The sequence below is a fragment of the Drosophila yakuba genome, chromosome X (genome assembly GCF_016746365.2).
Source record: "Drosophila yakuba strain Tai18E2 chromosome X, Prin_Dyak_Tai18E2_2.1, whole genome shotgun sequence".
Taxonomy (NCBI): domain Eukaryota; kingdom Metazoa; phylum Arthropoda; class Insecta; order Diptera; family Drosophilidae; genus Drosophila; species Drosophila yakuba.
In genome coordinates, this window is record NC_052526.2 from 10,847,482 (window position 1) to 10,872,657 (window position 25,176).

At 38.2% G+C, this 25,176-nt stretch overlaps 1 protein-coding gene across 50 annotated transcripts in view; it reads right to left on the reverse strand.

Moving 5' to 3' along the window:
• Positions 1–4,535: 4,535 nt before the first annotated feature.
• LOC6524977 (sodium channel protein para) overlaps positions 4,536–25,176 on the reverse strand; it is a 68,647-nt gene continuing 48,006 nt past the window's right edge. For 49 of the 50 annotated variants that reach the window (XM_039375248.2, XM_039375219.2, XM_039375190.2 and 46 more), the window contains 7 exons: positions 23,170–23,292; positions 21,332–21,454; positions 20,139–20,333; positions 19,272–19,517; positions 16,926–17,196; positions 12,091–12,395; positions 4,536–10,406 (listed from right to left, as the gene is read on the reverse strand). In XM_039375248.2, coding sequence (XP_039231182.1) covers positions 9,402–10,406; positions 12,091–12,395; positions 16,926–17,196; positions 19,272–19,517; positions 20,139–20,333; positions 21,332–21,454; positions 23,170–23,292 — 2,268 coding nt within the window. In that variant the 3' untranslated portion in view covers positions 4,536–9,401. Of the gene's footprint in view, positions 10,407–10,699; positions 12,396–16,925; positions 17,197–19,271; positions 19,518–20,138; positions 20,334–21,331; positions 21,455–23,169; positions 23,293–25,176 lie in introns of those variants that run through there. The other variant, XM_039375335.2, reaches the window with a different exon arrangement.

Here is a 25,176-nt window from a genome sequence, read left to right on the forward strand (position 1 = left end):
CCATAAAGACAAAGACAAAGAATTGTTTAAATTATTAATTAAACCAAAAGCAAAGTAACACTAAAACGAGAATTTATACAAAGCAAGAGTTAGACATTAACGTACATCATAAAACATCTATATATACACAGATTATAAATAAATATACGATTGTGCTATGATTAATGACGAAACTGATCGAGTAAGCCAGGATTAACTAGCAATTCTACTCTTAGCAACCGCAATAAATTAAAACAAAATACACAAATGGAAAACTAACCGAAATTAGCAAGCAGTTAGAGGAAACAATCGTAGACGTGAACGAATTATATACATTTTTACCAATTACCAACATCAGCAGAGATCGCAAAATGCTAACTTCATGTAACTTACATAACAAGAAATAAATATAAACAAATCAACAAAGTCAAATCTACAGACAACAACATGTTTAATTAAGTGAATAATGAACGAACGCTAAACAAATAATTCACACACAACATTATAACGAAATATATAAATATATATATTTTTTGTTGTTTGAACATTTTGTACGATACGTATATATACAACATATATATACACATAACTAAATAAATAAATAAAACAAAGTATAATAAAAAACTCACCTCGTTTTGATTATTTCCAAGGGAATTATTCGAGTATTCAGCTAGCAAATAAAACACGAACAGATTTTCATTTGCATAACAAATTCAATTAAATCTCATTTTATTTCAGTTTTGTTTGTTTGTTTTTTTGTATTTTTTACAATTTATTAAGCTAAAGTGTGAAAAAATTTCGCTTTTAATTTATATATATATCCTTTTGTTTTTGTATTGTTTTTTTTTTTGTTTTAATTTATTAAATTACAATATTTTTAGGTTGCCCCTTTATTAATTTGATTTATTTTGGTTTGCATTATTTTAAATGTTCGGTTTTTTTTTTATAAATTATACATAAATTATGCAACTTGTTTAAGAACTAAAAAAGCGTTAATTATTTATATATAATGAAAATAAAAATCGTTTACTTTTATCTCATTTTCTTTGGGCTTTCCTTTGTATTTGCTTTCTTTTAGTTCATATTTTTACATTTAGATGTTATTGTGCAGTTTTGGTTTCCTTTTTTGTTTTTTTGGGTATGGTTGCTTTTTTTTTGTTTTATTTTATTTGGAATTAACTAATTATAATTCTTTTCTTTTGCGTAATAAACTAATTCAGGCGTTTGTTTTGTTTTGTTTTCTTTTCTTTTTTTACTTTATTTTAAATATATTAATCGAATATATCTTTATAAAAACAATTTTCGTCTGTCCGTGTGTTTTACGAGTGTTCTTTGTTTTCTTTTGGTTTCCGGTTTGTATTTTCCCTTTTGGTTTTCCCTCTTTTCTTTTTAATAAAAATGAATACATACAAAATTTGTTGTTGTGTTTCATTTGTCCCATACAGATTTCCCATATGTTGTTATAAAAAAAATATATATGCAGGTATATTTATATTAATATGTGTGTTTCTGGGCAAACTTAATGGATTATCATCTGTGGTTGGTAGTAAATACACGTATTCTATCGACAAAAATTGATAACAAGAGGCTGGCTTCAATCGAAAATCGAAGGTTGTGCCGGCGAAAACATTACAATGTATGACAGCGATGTCCCTATTCGTATTATTTTGCAAGATTTAGTTATTAAGAGTATCGCTAGTACAAGTTAATGTCCCTTTAAAAAACTAGAAAACAAAATGCAGATCGTGTGCCTGTCTGTCTGTGTGTGTGTGTGTGTGTGTGTGTGTGTGTGGTGTGTGTGGTGTCTGTGTGTATGGTTCTGTTTGTCAAGCAAATGGACAAAGTGTTATACTACACATACTGTTATACTGCTACATAAATATACTCATATTATCATATATATATATTTGTATATATATATACAGTCGATTTCTTTTTAGTAGAAAAGTGGCGGGTGTCATTAATTTTTAGCAATTTCTTATTTGGTTTTTCGGTACTTTTTCTAGCTGCTTTTACTTGATCGCACATATATATTCTATACATATACATATTCATATGTATATATCTTTATCATCTTTAAGGGGAGAGAATTTCAGTGTCTGTGTGGGCGTGTGTGTGTGCTTGTTTATATGTATGTATGTATGTACGTGTGTCCGGTTGTCCTATAGCCATCTGAACCACTAAGAATTTGTAGCCGGGGAAGTTGCTATCAAATAGAGTTGCTCAACAACGGCTCTGGCTCGGGTTTGGGGGATCTAGGAGGTCGAGGGGAGCCAACGACACAACGCAGGCTCCCCCCCCAAAAATAAAAACTGGCTAAGAAATCAGGGTGGGCTAATGAAGTACAAAGCATACAAGGGCAAGAAGAAGCCTGAACACTTTCTTCGGCCGGTACGTGCAACCGCTGCATCGTTTACAACCAGTCCATAGTGCGCCTCTCTCCGCGCTTCTCATCGAGGGCAAGTCGGCCCTTGTTCCGGATGATGTGAATGCACTTACTCAGGAGTTTGTCTGTCTGTCTGTGTGTGTGTCTTGTCTGCACAAGCGAGAGCGAGAGAGAGAGAGAGAGTGGGAGAAAGTAGGGGAGGGAGAAAGTGTCGAGTTCGTGTCTCAGTGTTTGTGTTAGAGTCAGACAGCTAGGCAGATGTAGGCATATGGCAGGCATATATAAAGTCTTTACAAAGACATCATCAGTTGCTTCGGTTTCTCACTAATAAATTACTTCAATTTGTTGATTTTCGTATTCGTTTGCTTAAATTGTATTTGTATAAAAAAAATATGCTAACTGTGCCTGTGTCTCCTCCTCGCAAACGTTTTCATTGTAATCTCGCTAATATTTGCTTTTGTCAGTTTCTGCTGTTGCTTTAGTTTAAGACGTCCTTTAATATGTATATTTAACTTATGCTTCTCATTAGTATCATGTATCCATTTTTTGCTAACTTGCTGGTGTATAAATATAAATACATATTTCCCTCACATCTCAATCTATTCATGAGCTACTCAATCGCCAGTGTGTGTGTGTGTGTCCGTGTATCTGTGTGTCGTGGGTGGGCGGTCTTGTGGGGCGTGGCAGGATATCCGGCCCCCTGTGTGTGTGTGTGTGTGTGTGCGAGTGAGTGGATGGGGCTCAGCTCTGGATGCATGTAAAAGCAGCTTGGCAATTTGTGATTCTGTTCATATAGCTTGGATGCACTTGTCTCTATTGGCTATCATTACATATATATAAATTTTCTTGTTAAATAATTCTCATTTTCTTCAGTCTGTTTTTGGTTTTCTTCTCTTCACTTTTTTTTTTTCGTTTTGTTTTCGTGTTCAACGGGCTTTATATAAACGGCTATTAACTCTTGCTCTCAATATAAATTGCAAATACTTCGCTGGATGGCAACTTTCGTAATTGTGTGTTCTTGTGTTCTGTTTGGATTGGTTTCGGTTTCGGTATCGGTATCGGTATCGTATAGGCTTGGATTGGTATCTTAATCTCTGCTGCTTGGCGTGGTTTTCCTCTTATCCGGGGTCTGTCTGGTAATGTGTCTCGTGTGGGTCCTTAATGGCGTCTGTCTATGTGGCTGAATGGCTGGGTTGGCAACTGATAGCACTCGAAATCAGGATAACGACCTATATTCACAGGTCGCCGGAAATCAAATTGTACTTACATACGGATGTATTCGGGAATGCGCATGTGTGTGTGTGTGTGTTTTGCTTGTGTGTGGTTGCATATGCAACCTATGTTTTACTAAAGATCTCGAATTTTTTATGTAGAATATCTAATTGCAATAATTGTTCTTATTTCCTGCTCCTGCTCTGTATTTTGAATTTTATTAGCTATGCATAATAACTGGCTGTTTTACATTTAAATGTTTTCTCTTTTTTTACAGTTCGTTTTGGGGTTTCTTCATTTTTTTTTTTATGTTTTGTTTCGATTTTTGTACGCTATTTATGAATTTACTTTGAATTTCATTTGCTATGCTTCGTTTGATTTGGTTTTTTATTGATTTTTTTTTTGCGTTTTTTTTATTTGTAAAATTTTTTTCGGTTTTGCTTTTGTATAATTATAATTTATAATATATTTTCTATTTTTCCTTTGTTTTTATGTAATTATCTAGACTTATGTAATATATTACAAATGTACGAGTATAAAGCTAAAGTTTTTGTCCATCTTTGTTTTCATTTTAATATAGTGAGTTAACAAAAAAGGAATTTATTATTAACTAATATAGAAATTTCCACGCTTTGATTTTTGAAGTGTATCTAAAAATGTTTAATCGCTTTCTGTATCCGCAACATCTCCTAGCATTTGCCATTCCACTTGCATTTGTTATTGGTATTCGAGAATGCTGCTGTCAGTTTCCTGGTTGCATACTTTGCGACGCCACTGTGCGAAGTGTGCGAGAGCAGTGAGGAGCGCTGTTCGGCCCCATCTCGCTCTCTTTCGCTTACAGTGGCGGTGCAAATATTCGCCAAACTTCTGTGATGAGCGTATGTGTGTGTGTGTCTGGGTGGGGGTATGTGTGTGTGAGTGTGGTTTTATTGCTCAAAAATTGTTAGAAATTTATATATGTTTTATTGTTATCATGTTTTTTGTTGCGTTGTGACTTTCTTCAGCAGCACAAAATATGCAGTTGTTTTGTTTTGTTTTCTTTTTATAATTATTAGTGGTAGTTTTGTTCTTGTTTTTGTTTTTGTTTTTTTTGTATTATTTTTAGGCATATTGTATATATAATTAATTTTATTTTGTCTAATGGCAATGATGCGCGTGTTGCTTCGAACGTAACTTCGGCACAAAAAATATGTTTACACGTATGCTAAAAATATGAAATAGATTTCCTTATCAACATCGTTATCATCCATTCACGACGTCGTCGTCGTCCTTTTCGTCATCGAGTTCTCATATATAATTTTCAACTTTTCGATTTCGATTTGCGTTTCGGTTTCGTTTTGAATTTACCGCTTGCTAAAATTCATATCCCTCTCTCGGCATTTATTATTGTAAATTTACACGTATATTATAGTATAGTATCTCTTTCTCGACTTCTTGCTAAGTTTTTTTTGTTGCTTTTCATCGGTTTGCTTGTCGCATAAGCTTCATGTGTGGCTGTTGTTTTGCATATGATGTTATTCACACATTGATAGTATAATATCTTGAAGTATATACCATTATAATGTTTTGTTTTTGTTTTTCTTTTTCGTTTGATTCGTTTTTGTTGTTGTTGTTGTTGTTCTTGTTGTTTATTTAATCTCGCCCCGCCCCTCGTTTATAACAGTGCACTCAGTATAAGTAGATATATTATGCGTTAAGTTCTCTCAGTATTATATGCTTTTTTCGTTAAACTTATGCATTTTGTACGGAATTTTCAAACTTAATTTTCTGTTATTAGTTTATAGCATGTTTCGTTTATTATTCTCGACTAAGCGATTTATCGTTTTGCGTTATTTCCATGTGATCTATTATTCATCAAAGTGGGTACTCGTATTATTTGTCAAACAGCCAACAAAATGTATATAATAATGAAGCTACATTCAAGTCGTTACAAAATTGGCAATCGGCAAGCGTTAAATCAATGTGGGATTAAAATACAAATACGTAATACGATGATTGTAAGACGAACCAAATCGGAGTCTGTTCGAGTCGGGTTGCGTTGCGTCTAGGTTCAGGTTTGGTAAGGGGTTAAGCGGTCACGGGGTCAAGGGGTCACGGGGTCAATCTGATCTAAACGACAAAGCTCTTTGGTAAAAGCGTGCGCAAATAAATAAACACTTAATTTTTGGGCTTTAAGGCAACGCTTAAACTGGTCCCCATAATATACACAAGTTATTACTCTACAATTTTTGTTGTTTGCGTTACTTTTTTGTGTTGGCTAGGATAAATAGTGATTGATCGCGTTGTGAATTGGGAACGGTCTAGTATTGGGAAGCTATTGCGGAATACTTTCTATATGTTTTCTATATTACTTGTTTTTGCGAACAAATTAAGACAGCTGATCGATGTTAAGTTGCCAAATGTAACTGGACTTAAAAAATGGTCAAATATGTTATACAGCTGCCAAACCGTTATACAAATGCCTTACGATTGACTTATCAGCTCAGTATGACAGAGATTAAACTGTTATAAGCGTGTTAAGCTTCTAATGTAGGACTGTCATGTAACGGTTATAATACTGTTATACATTTACTACAGGTATCCAACACAGAAAGTAAATATAAACACTCTGGCCACTAAATGAAGAGAACTGTGAACCGGAAATTGGCATCTACTAAGAAACAAAACTTAATGGAACAGAATTTCATATGTCCAAAGGGTCCAAATCAAAGCATTGGTTGGCCGAGGGTCATTTGTCAATTTCCCAATGTTGATTAATTTTGTACGATGCTGTTTACCTTTTAGTGGGTAGATGTGGATGTGCTTAGAACAAGTTCCGCATTTGTATTTGATTTAACAGATAGTTAGAAGTCAAGCGGTGTGTGAAAGCATGTTTCGTATAACAGTTTCAATTCGTGTTGTGTTGGAGAACGAGTGAGAGCAAGTCAGCGAGAAGAGGATCGTTTCGTCACTGAAAGAAGTTTCTCCTTTCAATGCCCAAGTCTGTAATTGTGTATGTTTTCTCAAAAACGTGAGTAGTGTCAGTGGGTGAATTGGTAGTTGTTTTATTGTTAAAACTAAAAAACGCATTGATCCCAAAGTATTCGTTTCTCATTCACCTCCCTACGATTGCAGCAATTTCAAAGCAAAAGCAAAGCATTTACATGTATCTGAGAGTCTATATGTTGGGTGAGTGTGAGTTCGGGCAATGTGGCGAGTGTGTACTGTACTGTGTACTGTGTGCGCAGTGGAACCTCACATATAATTATCACTCTGGTTGAACTACTCCACAACCATCAGTGTAGCGGGGCCATTCGATGGAGTTTTATTGAACGTTATCGTAATCGGTATCAGTTATCGTTTGTTTGTCGATACATAACTGAACAGCGGCGAAAAAGGCATTGCTAGCTAGTAAATCATACGACAGAGAAACCAAAGAAATCAAATGCAGTAAAGCTGTTTCAAACAAAGCTTAGCTTGGCAAAATTGGGCACAACTGATCGAAATACTTTCTTTTTTTGTTTTGTTTTTTTTTTTCTCTTCATATTTTGGTAGTTTATCAGTTATCGATTTTCGGTTTGCTTACATCTCCATCGTCTATCGTTATAACGCGATTGCGGCGGATACGGAAATGAAAGCGAATGCGAAGGCGACTGGCGCTGAAAAGTATGCTACGCTTTTAAGCGGTCGGGCTAAAACTTTGTTTGAATTCAATTCAGTATTAATATCGTATTTTAGTTAAATTAGTTATGTTATAATTATGTGTAATATATATTCGTTTGGTATTTACTCTCCTTGCTCATTGTGTAATTAACCATTTATCTCGGTCTTTGCTCGATTCTACTTGTAGGTTAAAGATAAAAAAAGAAGTATGTGAAAATAGAGCACTTTGAAAACAAAAACTTGTTCAAATTTGTTCACTCGTTTTCGTATCTCTATTTGCAATATATTTTTTTTTTAATTCCGTGCTATGCACAAACGCTTCTTCTGCTATTTTCCGAATTGTTTTTATTTTCTCGTCTTTTAGCACTTGTTTCGCCTCGCTTTAAACTTGTTTCGTTACTGGGTTCTCTTTCACTTCACATTCTCGGCATTGTTCGTTTCATTTATTCACTTCTTGCGCGTTTTCTACGTTCTTCGTTCGTCATTCTTCGTTCAGCGTTCTTTGTTAATTGTTTTTGTTAATTGGGTTTTGACTGATCGAATTCAAATTTGAATTGCTAAGGTCTTCGTTGAAGGTTTCACTCGTCTTCGTCTCACTTTCCGCGGCTCCATGCGCCCCAACTCCAAGGATTTGTTCGGTACTGTTGTCGCATTGTGTCCGTGTTTTGGGTGTGTGCGTGTGTGTGTGGGGGTGTGTATGTAGTTGAGGACATAACCTCAAAGTGAGAACATAACCTCAAGGCGAGGACATAACCTCAAAATGAGACATAACCTCAAATATGCGATCGCTATGGTTAGAATGTTAAAATGTTTGCTTTGAACTCTCTTGCTGACCCATTGGAATGGGATGTTATCGCCTGAATCGAAACTGCAAAGGGAATGTCCGATTATTTAGTTCGATCGTATCTGAGAATGTGAAATAACTCTGTCTGCTTATTACTCTCCTGGTGACCTTTTCCCCTCCTTCTGTGTGTGTGTGTGCCTGAGTGTGTGTTTGTGTGCGTGTGAGCGGGTGTTGGTGTGAGTGGATGGTGTGTGGATGTGGTGTGTTTATACTTTGACATCTAGCAGCTTTCGCTATTGTTTGCCTCTCTTGGTTGTTCTCATTTGTTTTTGGTTCGTATTGCTTTCAATGGCAGTTCAGGCGGTATTTGTTTATTTATTGGTGTCGCTTTAGTTTCTAGTTGTTTTGGGTCCGCTTTTGATTTCAACCATTTGGCTTTTCATTATTTAGCTGGATAAATGTACATACAATACAAACTATGCAAATTGGTGTTGTTCTCATCTCGTTTAGAATAAGTTATAGAATGTTGCTTTTGGGGTATTGATTATTTTGTTCTTCTGGATTTGCTTCTGCTTCCTAACCATTACCATTATTTGGTCGCCATTCTCCTCTTTTGTTATTTAGTATTTTGTTATTAAGTTTTGCAAGTAGGTAATTAAATAAAGCGTGTTTTTTTTGGGTTCTCTCACTACTGGCAAATACAATTTGTAGAGCTTGTTCGTCGTTCTTCAATTTTGTTATCAGTGTTGGTTTTCTTTTTGGTTTTTGGGTTTATAATTGTTTATGGTCCTGTTGATGTGGGAGTGGGTGTGTGTGTTTGTGAGATGCGGTGTGTTTGTGTGTGATGTGCTGTATTTGTGTGTATTTATGTGTATTTATGGGTTTATTCATCCACCTGCCTAGGCAAATAGTTGTTTGGACATAACGCCTATATGGATTGGACTACGAGCTGCTTACAAATTAATTAGACATTTCGGTTTAGCTTAAGTATGATTGTTGTTGGTTGCTGACTCGTTAACTGAATAATGCGGGTATACAAATATGTATGTTTCAAATCAAAGACGTTACTCTGGTGTTCTTGTTGTTGTTGTTGTTCATCTTCTTCGTTATATCATCGGGTTTGTTGTTGTTTTTACTTGTTCTTCTGATGTTGTTTGTTTGTTTGTTTGTTTCTGTTATTGTTGTTGTATTTGTTTTGTATGGTGTTCTTTCATTATATAGCAGAAAATTATGCTTGTTGTTCGCCTTGTTGCTGTTGTTGTTAGCTCACTGTTGTTGTAGCTGCAACGCTGCAACGCTGCTGCATACGCTGCTGCATGTGCTGATGCAACGTGCAACATCCAACACGTACTCATGCTAATACTCGCGTGCATCTTGGAGGGGGGGGCGAGGCCTGGCTCAGACATCCGCCGTGCGCGACGTGATGCTCGGCGATCGCGAGTGGATGACCACCTTGTGGCCGTTCTTCGTCACGAACCCGTCGCTCTCCACGAGAACGGCGGTCTGTCTTCCGGCGCTACCCGCTCCGGGACTTCCCGCCGTCGTTGTACCCGCCGCCGCCGCTGCTGCTGCTGCTGCTGCTGCCGCTGCTGCATCCTCTCCCGGACTATTTACATTATTCTCGTCGGCATCGGCAGCTCCATCTGCAGTACCGTTAACACTACCATCTCCACCAGCGGGCGCATCGCCGTCCGTTTGGTCATCGGGCGCCGGTTCACCGGCATCCGGATCACCGCCATCGCCCTGATCCGCATCCGGCTCGAAGGAGCCACCACCCTCGCCGCGCGCCTTGTGCTTTCGCCAGGCGTGCTGGATGAGCCGGGCACAGTACTCCTCACGCTGACGCCACAGCGTTGATGAGACGGGCTCGTAGCCCTCCGTATCCGGCCGGGCCGCTATCTCACCGATCTCACCCGTCTCCTCAATCGGATTGCCCTTGCGCGCAAAGAAGTCTTTCGTAAGGGCGTCGAGGATGTCGACGCAGTACATGAGGTCGCCGCGACAGATGGGTATGTCCATCGATATGATCTTGTACTTGTTCGGTTTGTGGATCTGCAGCGGGGGCTCCAGTACGTCCAGGAATTCGGACAGCTGATCATAGCGTATATACTGTGTGCCCTCCGGATCGAATTGCTGCCAGATCTCATAGTACATGTCGTAGTCGTCGTCGGTCAGACCCTCTTGCACGTCCTCGGTGGCCTGACTATAGTTCTCGAGAATGACAGCAATGTACATATTAATAACTATCAAAAAGCTTATAACTAGGTATGAGAGGAGAAACGTTATTCCAACGGTCGCTGAACCACAATTGCCCGGATAGCCTTTGTCGTTGTCGGGTGGATCGCATGCTTCCTCATTGATAATGGCGTCCAGTACACCATCCCAACCGGCTGACGTCGACATCTGCCAGTTTTGAAAGGATTTCGATTGGGGATACATAAGGATTATTGGGAAGTGGGATTTTGGTATTATCGAATCGGTTTGGGGTTTGGATTTGCGTTCAACCATTTAAATGGGATAATAGTTTTCGAGTCGCAATGCGAGCGTTATCGATTCGCAATCGAATACAAATTTAGTGGATAGGTTTGGCAGTTGTGCGATCGGTTGGGCATGGTTCGATGCATCGATATTTATAGATCGATATTTATCGATGCATGTCAGGTCGTTCGTTCGTGGTGTGTTTTTTTATCGGAGTGTTCGTATGTGGGCGGTGGGAGAGAGAGAGAGAAGTTTAAGACAGAAGATACAATAACAAGAAGAGTCATTATTAGTCAAACGTTCGGCACCGGGATCACTGGACTAAGCAAACTAGTTATGGCATACGGTAGGTGGTTAGTACAGTTACGGCTATAGTTAGTAGTTAGTTATACATTGAGTGTGTAATCGGTTTTGCGGTTACTAAACGGATAGTTGGCTGCTTTGCTTTGATCCAGCCCCGAAAACGAGGCAAGCTGGTGGCAAGCCATATGAAATCCCCTCTGCCCAGTCGAAGGGGCGATCAGGGGCGTGGCTGAAGGGGGGGCAGAGTTGCGGGCGACTCTAGCCCCAAAACTAATGGGATTCAAAGCGGTAAGCGTGGCAAGCATTTTGTAGCAGCTCGGGAAGTCGGTAGACTCCCTATACACCCAATGGGGTTAGATTGAAGGAGTTGGATATGTTACTTAAAGCAGTTGCAATAGTATGATAGTTAAAAAGAGAGATAGAAATAGAGAGCGCGGAATAAAGATATATAGAGATAGGTGTGGGGCTGTGTAGCCTGGATCTTAAGATCGAATCTATTGTTTCGGTTTGCCTTTAGTTTTATTTTGCATATATGTAAGTAGCTACGTATGTATATATAGTAGGTGGCGAGACTTTGGGGGGTGGTATTGTTGTTTTCTGGACAGGAAGGGGGTGTCTTGAGGAAACTTAACATTTCATTTGGTGTTTGTTGAAAGAGCTGAATTAGATTTGTTTTTTGTACAATTTACTAAAATTATTAAATACAGAGAAGCGTATACGTTACGTACAAGACGATTGAAAGAAAAATAAGCGCAAAACGATAATTGAAAGCCGTTTTTACATGACTCCGGCGTGGGACCAAATCACTTTTGGCCCTTAAGTTGGGTCATGGTGCAAAGTAAGTAGGTAAATAGGTGAATCGTTTAGATCTTTAGTTGGCGTACTTTGTACAGAGAACGTAAAAGAGTAAGTTGGTTAAACGATGATAGGCAGACAGATAGACAAAGGATTTAAACAAATTGATAAATGAAATCGTAGGTTTATCAAAAAATCGCACTAATTTAGCTTTTACCAACAACTACCGCAGCTTTAATCAACATTGTGATGTTGCCACTAGACTGAACGCATAATGGCCGCCACAAATGGCGGCCCCCCACTTCCGTTTCCGGCCATCGATCGACGCCCAAACTCCAGCGATAGAGCGTCGCCGATCGATGGTCAGAGTGGTATGGGTTTTGCTATTCGCTTCTCGTAGTTCTTCTCGATTCTAGTAGTTTTTTTTAGCAGTGGGTTGTGGCAACATCACCCAACGACAACAACAATAGACAACATAAACCGTCAACGGAATTGTGGCTGGGCCTCTTACCTGAAAGAGCAGGATCATGCTCTGGCCAAAGGTCTTGAAGTTGTAGACGTCGTTGATGCCGCTCTTCTCCTTCACGTGCATGAAGAACGACATGCCGAAGATGGCAAAGATGAACATGACCAGAAACAGCAGCAGGCAGATGTTGAACAGGGCCGGCAGCGACATGGCCAACGCGAAGAGCAGTGTCCGAATGCCCTTGGCTCCCTTCACCAGTCGAAGGACACGGCCCACTTTCGCCACACGCACCACTCGGAGCAGGGTCGGCGACACGAAGTACTTCTCGATAATATCGCTAAGTACGAGACCTGCGGCGAACATTTGGCAGCGGATTGGGGATTGAGTTTGTGAAGAGAAATCAGTTGAGTAATGATCACAGAGTCAAAGTGGGGATCGTGGTTGGGAATCTTTGGGGATCTTTGGGAATCTTTGGTGGGATAATGCGGATTGGGTTTCTTGTTTCTTTTGCTGGCGACTAAAGCTCCTGGAGCTCGAGACATAAACACTTGACATAGCTGAAATATGGAAAGCATTAGGTTGTCGGGCACGCTCCGCTCCTTCATTTTCTCCAACGTCAGTATACATTTACAGACAGACATACATAACATATACGCACACACTCAGTTGGGTTGGGAAATACATAAATGAACGCAAAAATCGTATATGTACAGTTGGGACAAAAGAAACAGGTACAGTTGACACAAAACATAAACTGGCCGAACGGATATGGGAAATAATAACAGGGCAACCGAACAATTGAAGAGCAACTTCAATCGTCATGGAGCGAAGAATATATTACAATTAGTTTTACAATTACATATACAACATAAACATGTACATATACAGTTCAAGGTACAGTTACTTGTTACGTATACGAATTAGCAGTACAGTTACAGTTAACACAAAGTATTTAAACGACTTTACAGCTGGCCTAGAACAAATAAGAGAGAGAGAGAGAGAGAGATTGCTGCGCAAAAATCAAAACGTAGAGAGAGAAAGAGTAAAACGATTAAAAAACGAAACAATAAACAATAAAAGATTCAAACAAAAGAAGTTACGGTTAGAGTAAACGGTGAAACGCTGAACGCTTAACGCTTAGCAGCAAACGGTTAACGGTTAACAGTAAACGGTTAAGCAGCTTTGGTAGCTTGGTAGTCGATATCCTTCGGCTGTTAGCGAGCAGCTGGCGCAGGAGCAGGCGATCTTTGGCGTTGGTTTAAGCAGCGACAGCGAAATTTTGAATTAGCATGAAAACAAAATCTTGGAGCCCGGCATACGTCTCCCAGTATACCGTTATCGATATTACAAAATTAATTAAATTTGTTTTTGTTTGGTTTTGAATGCGTGGTTACGTTTTCTTTAGCGATAATCCGCAGCATATTTTATATGTGCCAAATACTATACTCGTACACTGCAAAGTTCGTTCGCTGCCCGGTCGATCAAAATGTTCATTGGTTCTAATTTTGTTTTGTTTTGTTTTCTTTATCTCCGTTTGATGGCGCTAGCAATGGCATAAAGGGGGCTTGGAAGGGGGCGTGGCGGAACGAACTATTTGCAGGACTTTTCTGAATTTAGATTGATTGAGCTGAGAGCGAAATTACAGCGATCTCGAAAAAGGATTAAGAAAAAAGTTAAGAGCAGTAAGTAGGGAAAAGCTTCTTATAACTAGGGACAAAAAGAGTTGTAGAAAGTAAGAATAGGGTATTGGATGGGGGGGGGGGGGTTTAATTAATATATGTGGGGGATATTGGCAGGGTCGTTTGGTTATTCAAGTCTCGCACTAGAAGGGAATGGCTTGGGAACCATTTGGAGGGGTACTCATCTATAGAATATACAAAGTTATATGCTTTTTACTACGTTCATAGTAAAGTACATAATCTCCATCGTAGATTGGACCAAAACCATTAAGAAGATTCAGGCTATTGCTACGGTTATCCATCCATTTGCTTTGCTTTCTCATTTTTTTGGAAAACGTTTCGAAAATCGAATCGAAATCGAAAATTTGCCGAAATCTTGGGCCAAATTGTGGGCGGAACCCTCCGGCATGGGCGGCTACAAACTACATATGCATGTATGTATAACAACGGGGCTCGGAATACGGGTGTTCTTTGTGGGGATGCTCGATTCGGGCTGGGTTGAATTGCCGTTGGGTCCGGTCCGATCCAGTTCAACGGCCTTGCAGGATCTGCGCGCTAAGACAGTCCGCATGGCCGTTGTCCTGGCTGGGGCCCCGCCCTCAGAGCCAGTGGCTCTTGGATTGCTGGGGGATTGAATCCGCTTGGAAAGAAGATACCCAGCTGGAATGCGGTATGGATACCATATGCAGTAGCTAACAGAGTTATGCAACCGACAATCGCACAGAGTGGAATGCTTGTGGAATGCCCATTGACACCTAACTCTGAATGAATCTTGTGTGATTGGATTGAGTTTATCTTGATATTCACTTTCATTTCATTTTGTTTCTTTTTTTTTTATACTTTTTTATGCGTTCTTTTTGTGCAAGCCATTTAACGTGTTCAAGTAGTGGTGTAGGTGTGTGTGTGTGTGTGTGTGTAAAAGTGTGTTAGCAATTGCTTTCGTTTATATGATTTTTTATTGTTATTCATGTTATTTTGTTATTTAAAGAATTTGCATTTACAAAAGCTCGTACGTCGTTTTCTGTTTTTTGTTTTATTCTTCTTTTTTTTTGTGGATTGTTTTCGTTTGCCTTAAGCGTGTATTAATATATTCGTCTATAAGGATATCACTTTGCGTCTGTCGCAACATCGAAGCCAAATAATGAAGCATACTTTAGAGCGTTCGAAAAAGTTGTAAGCATTAAAGTATCGTTTTGTTTTTTTTTTTCTTTTTGGTTCTTGGAAAGTGCGCTTGAGAACAAGTTTGGGGCGCGTGAATCTCTTGCGAGTAGTAGTAAACAAATACAGATATAGATACATATGAGATAAAGGAAGCGTAAGCAACATTTAAAGTTTGGCAGCTCTTAAATAGTAAGGGTTTACTTGAAGCCTCCCTCGCACAAACTATACGTATTTCTTAAAGTGAAACGAAAAGCTTGTAGATGTAGGGAGTAAAACACAATACGTTCGGTTTGTTTAGGTTCCGATTTTGTTCATTGGGGGAATAACTTGGTTAGTGGTTTTGGTTCGGTTCTGGCTTGGAGTTGGATAGAGGTTTGGGGTATTGGGTTTTCTGGTTTTCTGGTTTTCTGGGGGGTATATTTCAGGACTTTCGCTAGACAAAATATTTTTTTGGGCGCATTTCGAATCGGGGTAACACTTTCGACAGCAACAGATCGTTTGAAAGCATCCTTTTCAACGCACTCGGGCACTAAAAAGGAAGCTCCCTGTTGCATTGGTCAATGTAGTAAAGCATATTTTAAGCCATCTTTTGTATAGTTTATCGTGCTCGTTTCTCGTTTTATCCAAAAGCCAATACCTATTTGATGTTCAGAATATAATTGGACCCATTTTCAGTGGGTAATCATTAGCCTTAGCTCTTCCATTTGTTCGTTCTTTTTTGTGCTTACGTATACGCAACTTTTCGGGCTATTAATTGTAGTTTAATGTTAAATAAAATTCAAATAAAAATAATAATAATATAAATAAAATACATATTCGGGAACGGGTAATCGTACCCTTAAAGCTTTAAAAAAAATATAAATATTTTTTCGACAAACTTCAGAGGAAATCTGCCAATTCGTAGTATTTTTAGATTGACAACGAAAAAATGTATCAAGTTTATGGTCAAATACAAATATTTAGAATTTAACGCCAGCTACAAACGACAACAAGTACTTGAAAAATACAATCAAAATAACACCAATATTACGTTTACGTTTAAACTTAGGCTTAAATAAAAATTCAACATTAATTTACTTATTTTATACATACAAATTTGGCAATAACAACAACAACAATTAAAGTATTTATCACATAAATTGATCGATTACGCATTTGCCATATTAGCTGAGATTCTGTAAAGCTTTTAAGCGGCAAAGCCAAACAAAAATATTGCAAAATACATTTAAGCATGTATAACAGTTTTGAAACCTTTATAAATTATGCCATTGGAGTTAAATGACAGCTCTAAAAAAACTGTTACTTTAGAACGGTTACACACCATTATTTAATTGATTAGAAAAATCGTAGCTTGTATAGTACTTTTCAGCTCGTATAGCAAACGATTTGTATAACAGTCTTGAGGGTTAACAAGCTTAGAAGTTTTTCTTTTGAAAGTAAATTTATAAAGCATTATTCTTCTCAAGCTAATTATGCAAATGGCAAGTGCGTCGAAAGCAAAAACGAAAATATTATTTGGAATACGTTAAGCACAACAACATGGAGCTGCTCATAAAGTGAATTTGATACCGTCATAAGCATTATTAGTATGTATAACAGTTGAAATCACATCTCAATATGAACACTCGCGATACAACAAGTTTTTGTACACAACAAATCGGTAAGGAGGGATAATTACATTGCTTTTTTCTATAGCTGGGACTGGGGAAGTTCAATACGAATCAACATCGAACAATGGAAATACGCATTATAAATACGACAACAAATTAGCAACAGTTATTAGAAAGTACAATACGTAAAGAGAGAGGAGCGTACTGCAGCAAAGACAGACAGGATTTTACATCAAATAAATGCATATAGATAGAGGTGGGGGAGTGAGTTTGCGACTCAAGGATCACAGAACTGATCCTGAATTCAAGAAGTGTTTTTCTTAAGGATTTCAGAGCATTGGGTTCGATTTGCATACTTTGGCTATTTGGTTTGGCGGTTGGGTGGTGGTTGGTTGGGTTAATTTGGAAATTGATTTTCGGTTTTACTTACCTAAGATGGATAAAATGACAACTACTACATCAAATAAATTCCATGGCTCAATAAAATAGTGATATCGTAAAGCGAATATTTTTAATAGACATTCGGAACTGAAAATAACTACGAATATCGCATTGAGATAGTCTAGGACCGCGTTATACGTGTCCGACGCATCGTAACGATCGAGGGTCATGGTGAACATGTTCAGACCAATGAATAACATAATGATTATATCGAATTTCTTATCGGTTACTATTTCAAAGACTATTGCTTGTGGTCGCCACTGGAATGGTAAAAGAAGTCAACCAAAGATCAACACGGAAATCAAAAGGGAAATGATAAGGAAAGGTAAGAACAAAAAAAGGTTCATCAATCGTTGGACACCGACATAACACATTGGAGAGAAGAGAGAAAAGGAATAGAAGAGTTTTGTATAAGTACATTTGTTTAAATACGTCGCATTTGCTTATTAGTTATATTAGTTATATGTATGTATATAGCTATAAGAGTTTTCAGCTCAGTTGATCGCTTTATATATGTTATTCGGTTATGGCGTTTATATGTTGGTTATTTTCAGTATGTATTACATAACGGTTGTAGATCTGTGCCAATTGCAAACTTTTTTCCATGATGTGATCTTCTGTGGATCGTAGACCGCACCTGCAGACGTACAGAGTTGGCGTATAACAGTAGAACAGTTGGGTAAGGTAACATTGTTAAACAGTGACTCAGTGTGCTAGTAACATTCATTCAATGCATCGGTTAAAAGTTAATAGTTAACGCTTATGTTATGGCCAGAGCACACTACGCGAGACAGAGACGGATACATTTACAGAGCTATGATCAGAGAGAAAGAGAGAGAGAGATGGCAGAAACGTGCAGTCAGTCAGTCCGTCTCTATTCTCCGTCAGCATGCTAGACTCTAGCCGTTGCCTCGCCCTTCTAATTTGTTCTTCTTCGATTGTGATACAACTTTCGATTTAGTTTTTGATTTAGTTTTCTGTTATCGATTATCGGCTATTTGTTATCGTTCTGTGACTATCACTAAACATGCCCAGAGTATTGTAGAGTAGAGATAAAAGAGAGACGTGCCAAGATGTATGCTATGTACACATCCAGATTAGGAGTAGTAAGTAGTAGTTGCACGAGAGTAGTAAAGAAACATGCATTGGTTGCCATATCTAAGTTAGGAGTGTTGCGAGTGGGGTATCATAGATAGGTTGGTATATACATATATAGATAGATTGTAGTTTTGCTTTGCTTTTGGAATTTTAAATTTGATAGAACGAACGTCCAGCTGATAAATGGCAGACATAAAAATGTTTAAGTACAGACGAACCAAACGGACACAATACTTAAATACAGCTAGTGGAAATTAAGTATTAGAGTAGAAAAGAAAACGGTATGTTGCGACCATATCGTCGTCGCACTCGCACTCGCAGTCGCACACAGGAGTCGCTCAATGGCAACAGTGGCGTTGTCTCTCTCTAGCACCACGGCAGCCATTCCAGAGACTCGACTTGGTGCGCTGCCTTCATCTTCTTGTTCTTTTCGTTTTCGTAATGTTTCTCTTGTTGTTTTTCTTGTTTTCAAAGATCCGTCAATTAACTTGACAAAATATTGCTAGAGAACAGGGCCTTTCACATACGTACATACGCGCGTAAGTAAATATGTGTTTAGTACATAAATATACTCAACGGATTGCAAGGGTTTTTGGTCAACGTTCCAGTCCGTATAACAGTTTGTCTCTCATTGGTATTTCATCGGATATTAATCGAAAGCATACAAAATACAGAAATAAATATCGAAATTTATGCATTTTCATTTAATTTCAACAGTCTCGTTTAACAGTGTGTTTATCGGTAGCACAGTTCGCCGTTTCTTTAATACAAGTTAACATAGAAAAAAGTTTATCATATATACAAAATGTTATATATACAATACAGATACGATTGGCACAGATTACGCGATCAAAAGCTTGTTTCTCTTATTGTTCTGATTTTTATGTGATAAGTTATATTACTTATTGTTTCATAGTTAGTTTTATATAGGGTTTGAGTTTGATTTCGCTTGTGGGGCATCATAGGACTTGAAATCGGCTATAAGCGAAAAGTTTGAGAACTTGGCAAGTATTTGACTTGAATAAATTGGCATTTCTTCAAATGCACACTATGAGCTTTGATAACCCCTGTCAAGAGATTTTTGACTTCATTTTATGGTATTTAATGTTTTTATCTCATTCTTATTGTTTTATATCAAGTTAAATTTGTTTCAGCTTATTTATTGATTATAGGTATTCGGGTTTTTACATTATGGCAATTTGTTATTATTATTTTGTTGTATTTGTTGTTGTCTTACCCTTGGTCTTGGAATGGCTTTTAATGGTTTTTTAGAGCCCATCTTTTTCATAGCATTATAGTACTTTTTCTGATCTTCTGTCATGAACATTTCTAATGATCCACCTGCTTTTTTCTTTTGCTCATTAAAATTATCAATGATAACACCAATGAACAGATTGAGTGTGAAAAATGATCCAAATATGATGAAGAATACGAAATATAAATACATGTAGATGTTCGTTTCACGAATTGGTTGCTTGTCCACCTGTTATCGATCATTTGGCCAGTTCGAAGTCAATCGATAGCAGCAGGAATCGTTGTTGAATTTTGTGTTTTGCGTGGAAATTTAGTAGAATGGCATCGTTGGTTTCAGTTTCAGTTTTAGTTTTCATTTAATTTTTTTTTGTTTTGTTTTTTTTTTTGGTGAATGGATCATTTTTAGTGTTGCTCGTGTGGTTGTTGTGGAGTGGGTGTGGCCAGAGTTTTGTTTTGGAGGTGGTGTGACCATATTTGTTGTTGTTTGTAGATGTTGTTATAGTGTCGAGTGTTGTTGTAGTTGTAGATTTGTCGATCATATATAAAAAAGAGAAAAAGTTATAGATAAAATTGGTTGATTAATAAAAAGTATCATAGACTGGACTTAGGTATATATTATAGACATTTCGTTACATTTACAAGTATGTATGGATAAACTAGCTATTCGTTTGCAACATATGTAGCTTTGACATAGCGGCTTTCTGCTCTATATTGCGTGTTCAATTATTGACTTATCGGTTAACTTTTTTTTTTTTTGGTGGTTGGCAAAGCGCATTGACAAACATAAATGCAGTCTGATGTGGTTGTGGGTGTCTGTGGTGAGATATGGATTGAAACGGTGGTACATTACCTCTCGTGAATCGATAGCATCGTTCATGATTTGTATCCAGCCTTTGAAGGTGGCCACTTGGAAAAGGCACAGATACGCGTTACCTACATGATCGAAATTCATTGCTGAATTCACCCACGTGTAGTTCTCGCTCTCGCAGGCATTGCGATTTGGTATGATCTCGTGGCTGAGCTTCGTGCCGTTCATGTCCTCGCACTGTTGGTTGGTTATCGATCGTCGTTATCGGTTTGGCGTTCATCGGTGGTTGGCGTCGATGGGTTTGGTTTTGTTTATCGAGTTGATTTCGGAAAAATGTATTTCAGTTATGCGGGATTTCACATTCAGATATAGATATATATAAAGTATATAGAGAGTAACAGATAGTTATATGGACGGGGCAGATTACATAGGGAAACAGCTATACATAGATGCTAACTAAATTTGTAATAGTGTCAGTGGCTCTGGAAGTGTGTGTGTGTAAGTGTTTGAGCAGCTAATTAGCTTGGCCTCTTGACTATACGATATTTGAAAAGCTCAGCTTGAATTTAATTGATTTGAATAGGATTATATTTGATAGTTCTTAAAAAGATTTGTTGTTTTTTTTTTTCAATTTTCGGTGCGAAAGGCAAGTACAAACTAAGGCTAGTACTAAGGAGTGTTCTAAGAAACGGTTTTAGTGCAGCAACTTTCGCAAGGTCGCATACTCGTATAGTTATATAACGTTCGATAAGCATGCCCAAGCTGAATCGGATTCTGCATCTGATTCCGATTTTGATTTTGATTCCGATTCTGGTTATCGCTCAGGACTTGCATTGGAATGAATTCTGATCTGATATTATGTACAGTCTGCTAGGGCTTGTCTCTGCTTTTTATGGACAAGCCCTTCGCTCGTTACTTTTAAACTTTACTTTAAACTCAACTATTTACGAAAAATAGATGCAAAGATACGCATTTCTTTCAAGATTGATTCAATAGTTCGATTAAATTGATCATTGCTAATTATGGAATGCTGCTTGGAATTGTATTCTCTTATTGAACTTGACCCATTTTGCAGGCAAAGTGAGCACAAGTATGTAACTTGTATTCATTTTACCTTCAAAGTTTGGCCTGTTTAAATATGTTTCGGTTTCGGTTTCAGTTTTTGGTTTTAGTTTTGTTTTTGGCTTGGTTTCTGGTTTTGGTTCAGGTTTTAGTTTGAAACATTTGGCACGTACCTTAAAATATTTTCCAGCAAAAAGCTGTACACCCATTATGGCAAAAATTAGCCAAAATATTAGACACACCAATAGCACATTGAAGATGGACGGTATAGCTTGTACCAGCGCATTAACGACGACCTGAATTTGGTTTGGTTTGGTTTTTTGATTTGTAGAATTCGTTGATTGATTGATCAATCATTCGATCGTTAACCGATTGGGTCGTCGTTGGCAACGTCGATGATGATTGGGAGTTGAGTTATCGATGGATTGGTTGGTTGGTTGGTTGGTTGTTTTATTGGTTGTTGTAGTAGTTGGGATACATGGGTGTGTGGGTGATGCGAGGCAAGGCGAGGCGAGGCGAGGGCGGGGAGAGGGGATAGAATATAATACAATAAATGCAGAGAGTTATTTAGTCAGTTGGGAATATATAGATATATTTATCAGTATACACTAGTTCAAGTTAGTATCAGACTTAAAAGTAATGATGTTGATGTACAGATGTGTGTTATTGCGTGTACATGATTGTTTGTGAATGAGTGAATTATTGCTTTTATTTTCTCATTGTGTATGAGATGAAAGCGTGCGAGTGTGTGTGTGCAATGGAGATTCTCGCGGTGTGTTGACTAACACTACTTGCAGGCGGCGTGCGTTTCTCAACACTGAGCCAAGCCAAGGCAGCCGTTTACTTTACAACACTACATATATAACAGTTAAGCATATCGGGCAACAGCATAACAGTAAATTGCCGAACAAGCAAGCACATGTCCAAATTGAAATTGTTAAGTATATACGAGAAAATTAGCTAAGAATTAACCTAACCTAGAGACTAAGTACGTGACTAGATGAGATGGTTTAAGTACGAGTAGAATTAAAAATTTGTGTGGTTGGTACATAAGACGATGATAATTCTAGTTGTAAGTTCGATCGGTTCTACAGTATTTGGCAGGCATACGATTCGATTCGTCGATTGAAGCTAGTTAAGCGAATTTATTCATTCTGATTAGCCAATTATTTTCTAAGTGTGAATCGAGTGGACAATCAATTAAGGATGTGGATAGTGGGACAAAAAAAAAAAGAGAGAGAGGTAGAGAGAGAGAGATAGACAGAGCGAGCTAGCGAGAGCGAAAAAGAGTTCGAGCAAGACGCAACTTGTGTGTGAGAGAGAAGGCAAGGCAAAACAGTTGTCTAAGTATTTATAACGATATGCATAAGAGTAAGTAATATAGGAGTAACGATTAACGATAGCTAAGATTAACTCTAGTACTTGGAGTGTGGTTTTTGTGTTCGGCTGATCGATGAGAGAGAGAGATTTGAGTAAGTTGTTGGGCAGTAGTAAGTAGCATCTAATCAGTCAATCAATTACGATTTATGTTGATAATTTCATTAGGTTTACAAATTACGGATGCAACAAATGAATTCAACTGCTGCACTATGTGCAGATGAACATGGTTATGAGACCATTATTTCCAAATGGTTAACTGTAAAGCTATGTACGTTTCAATTGATCTAGCTACACAATTCGGATCGGTTGCTGTTAGTTTGGAATGAATGGCTGGTGTGTTAACGAGTTCGAGTTGAGAGGTTAAGACGGCGTAAAGGAGTCGCCAGTATTAGTTATGATGATTATTTGGCGCTATTTGCTGGATTGAGATACGATTAACGATATGCAGATACTGATACTGATACTGATACTGTTACTGTTACTGATACTGATTGATGAAGTTGTTTGTTTGTTTGTAGGTAAGTATTTTTGTTGTGGTAATTGGTTTCGATTTGATTTGATTTGATTTTGGTATTGATACTGATATTGGTTTGGTATTGGGTTGTTACGAGTATGTATGGAAAGTACGTACCCTCATGCCCTGCATACGGGACATGGCACGTAGTGGTCTCAGTGCTCTTAACGTTCGCATAGTCTTGAAGGCTTGAATACCACCAGCTCCAACAAGTGAAGCAACGAAGTTGATAAGCGATACCTAGTTTCGATATAGTTCGAATAGTGCCAAGTTTAACATATTTAGTTGCATACTTAGAGATTCTTTGTAAATAAAGCAAAAGTGATTGATCTTTCTTTTTTTTTCGGTACTTTGTTCGGTTTGGTATCAGGTTTTTGTACTTTTTTTAAGTTTTTGGTTTTTGTTTCTGTCTGTCTAACGAAAAGAAGCTTTAAAGAGATTTATCCGCGCCGTTGTTGTTTTATTTGTTGCTGCAGCTGCTGCTCGACAAAAAGGGGGCGGGGCGGGGCGTGGCGTGACAGGGGCCCTATGGGTTCGCAGAACTTACTTGCGTATTACCAATGCGCTCTTCTGACTTAGACAAAACATGTTCTTAAACAATAGCCTAGTGTAGTACGATAGTTGATACATTATATAGTTGGTACGATTATATGTATATATTCTGGCAAATACATAGATGGTAACACTTATAGACGTAGACACATACACACAAAAAACAGGTTAACACATATGCATATATAGTACGTATATGTAAATTACTGTGGGTTCATTTACGATTGGTTTTCGGATTGGTTCGATGTGTATTGGAAGTAGTTTCGGTTCAATCCAAGGGTATATTAGTAGGTATACGATAACTGCTCTGGGTGAGAGACACATACAGAGACGAGAGCTGAGTGTGTGTGTGTGTTTGGTTAGATACGGATTACTAAAATCGGGAAGGTCCTTTTCAAATCTTTGGGGGGTTGGGGACGGCACATCCAGAGAGATACAGAGGTTAGAGAGAGAGAGAGAGAGAGAGAGTTATGACTTTGGGATCTAAGCTAGCTCTGTCTAAATCGATTGTTTCCTACAACGCTTGTTTGCACCACCAGCCGCACCACACTCCACAATGGACCAACTCGGCATGCATGCGCCATGGACGAAACGAAACGATAGACGATAAAGGATAGACGATAGACGAGAGATCGAGAATGGATGTTCCATGATTCGATAGATTCTTCTAATATATACAGACATTACTTTATGACGAACTTGGTGTTGGTCGCGGCGTAGGCAGGAACCTCAATGAGTCCATTGTGCAGTCGTGCGACCTCATCACTAGGTTCTCATTGAAAAATGGCTTATGGCTTTTGGCTTTTGGTTTTTGGTTTTTAAACTGTCTTGATCTGTCTCTATGTTGACACATTTTTGCTCAAACTTTGCTGCCGGACTCGATTGGGTATTGTGGATCCCAGTTTGCATTGGGGGTTGTTGTAGTTTAGCCCCAGATGGAAAGAGAGCTCAGTTAAGTTAGCCCAGACCAAGCGATATCAGTTGGTGTGAGAAAGGGACGCGACTGGAGCGTCTTTGTTTGTTGTAAGTAAAACACTGCCACCACTGCGTATGAGCGATATATCGAATTAATCGACATCTGGTTGTTCTGATTGTACTGATTGTGTTTGAATATACAGTATATATACATATACGAGTAAACGATTTCGATATCTATACAACTAACGACTGAGCGTCGTGAAGTTTTCAAATTGTTTTGGATACATTTTGGTTTGGTTTTACTTCTTTACTTCTTGTTTGTACAATTCAGTGCAGTTGTGGCCCTTTTGCGTAGTTCGCTTGCAACAATTATGGGGATATACATTTGGTATGTACATACACCTATACAGATGGATATATAGTTTCATATAGTTTATAGTTTTGTGCCGCTAAGTTGGAGGCCGTGGCGAGGGGAGGGGGTCCAGTTCCGGTTCAAATTCGTTGTGTTCATGTGGACGTGGCATTGGAGATGGGATTCAACTAGGACTAACTGTCTAAGACAACCAAAACGATCTAGGGGGGTTCGGACTTGGCAACTGGGAGTGTACATGGGGTTTCGAGGTACTGGGAGCGCTAAGCTATCTCTAGTTATTG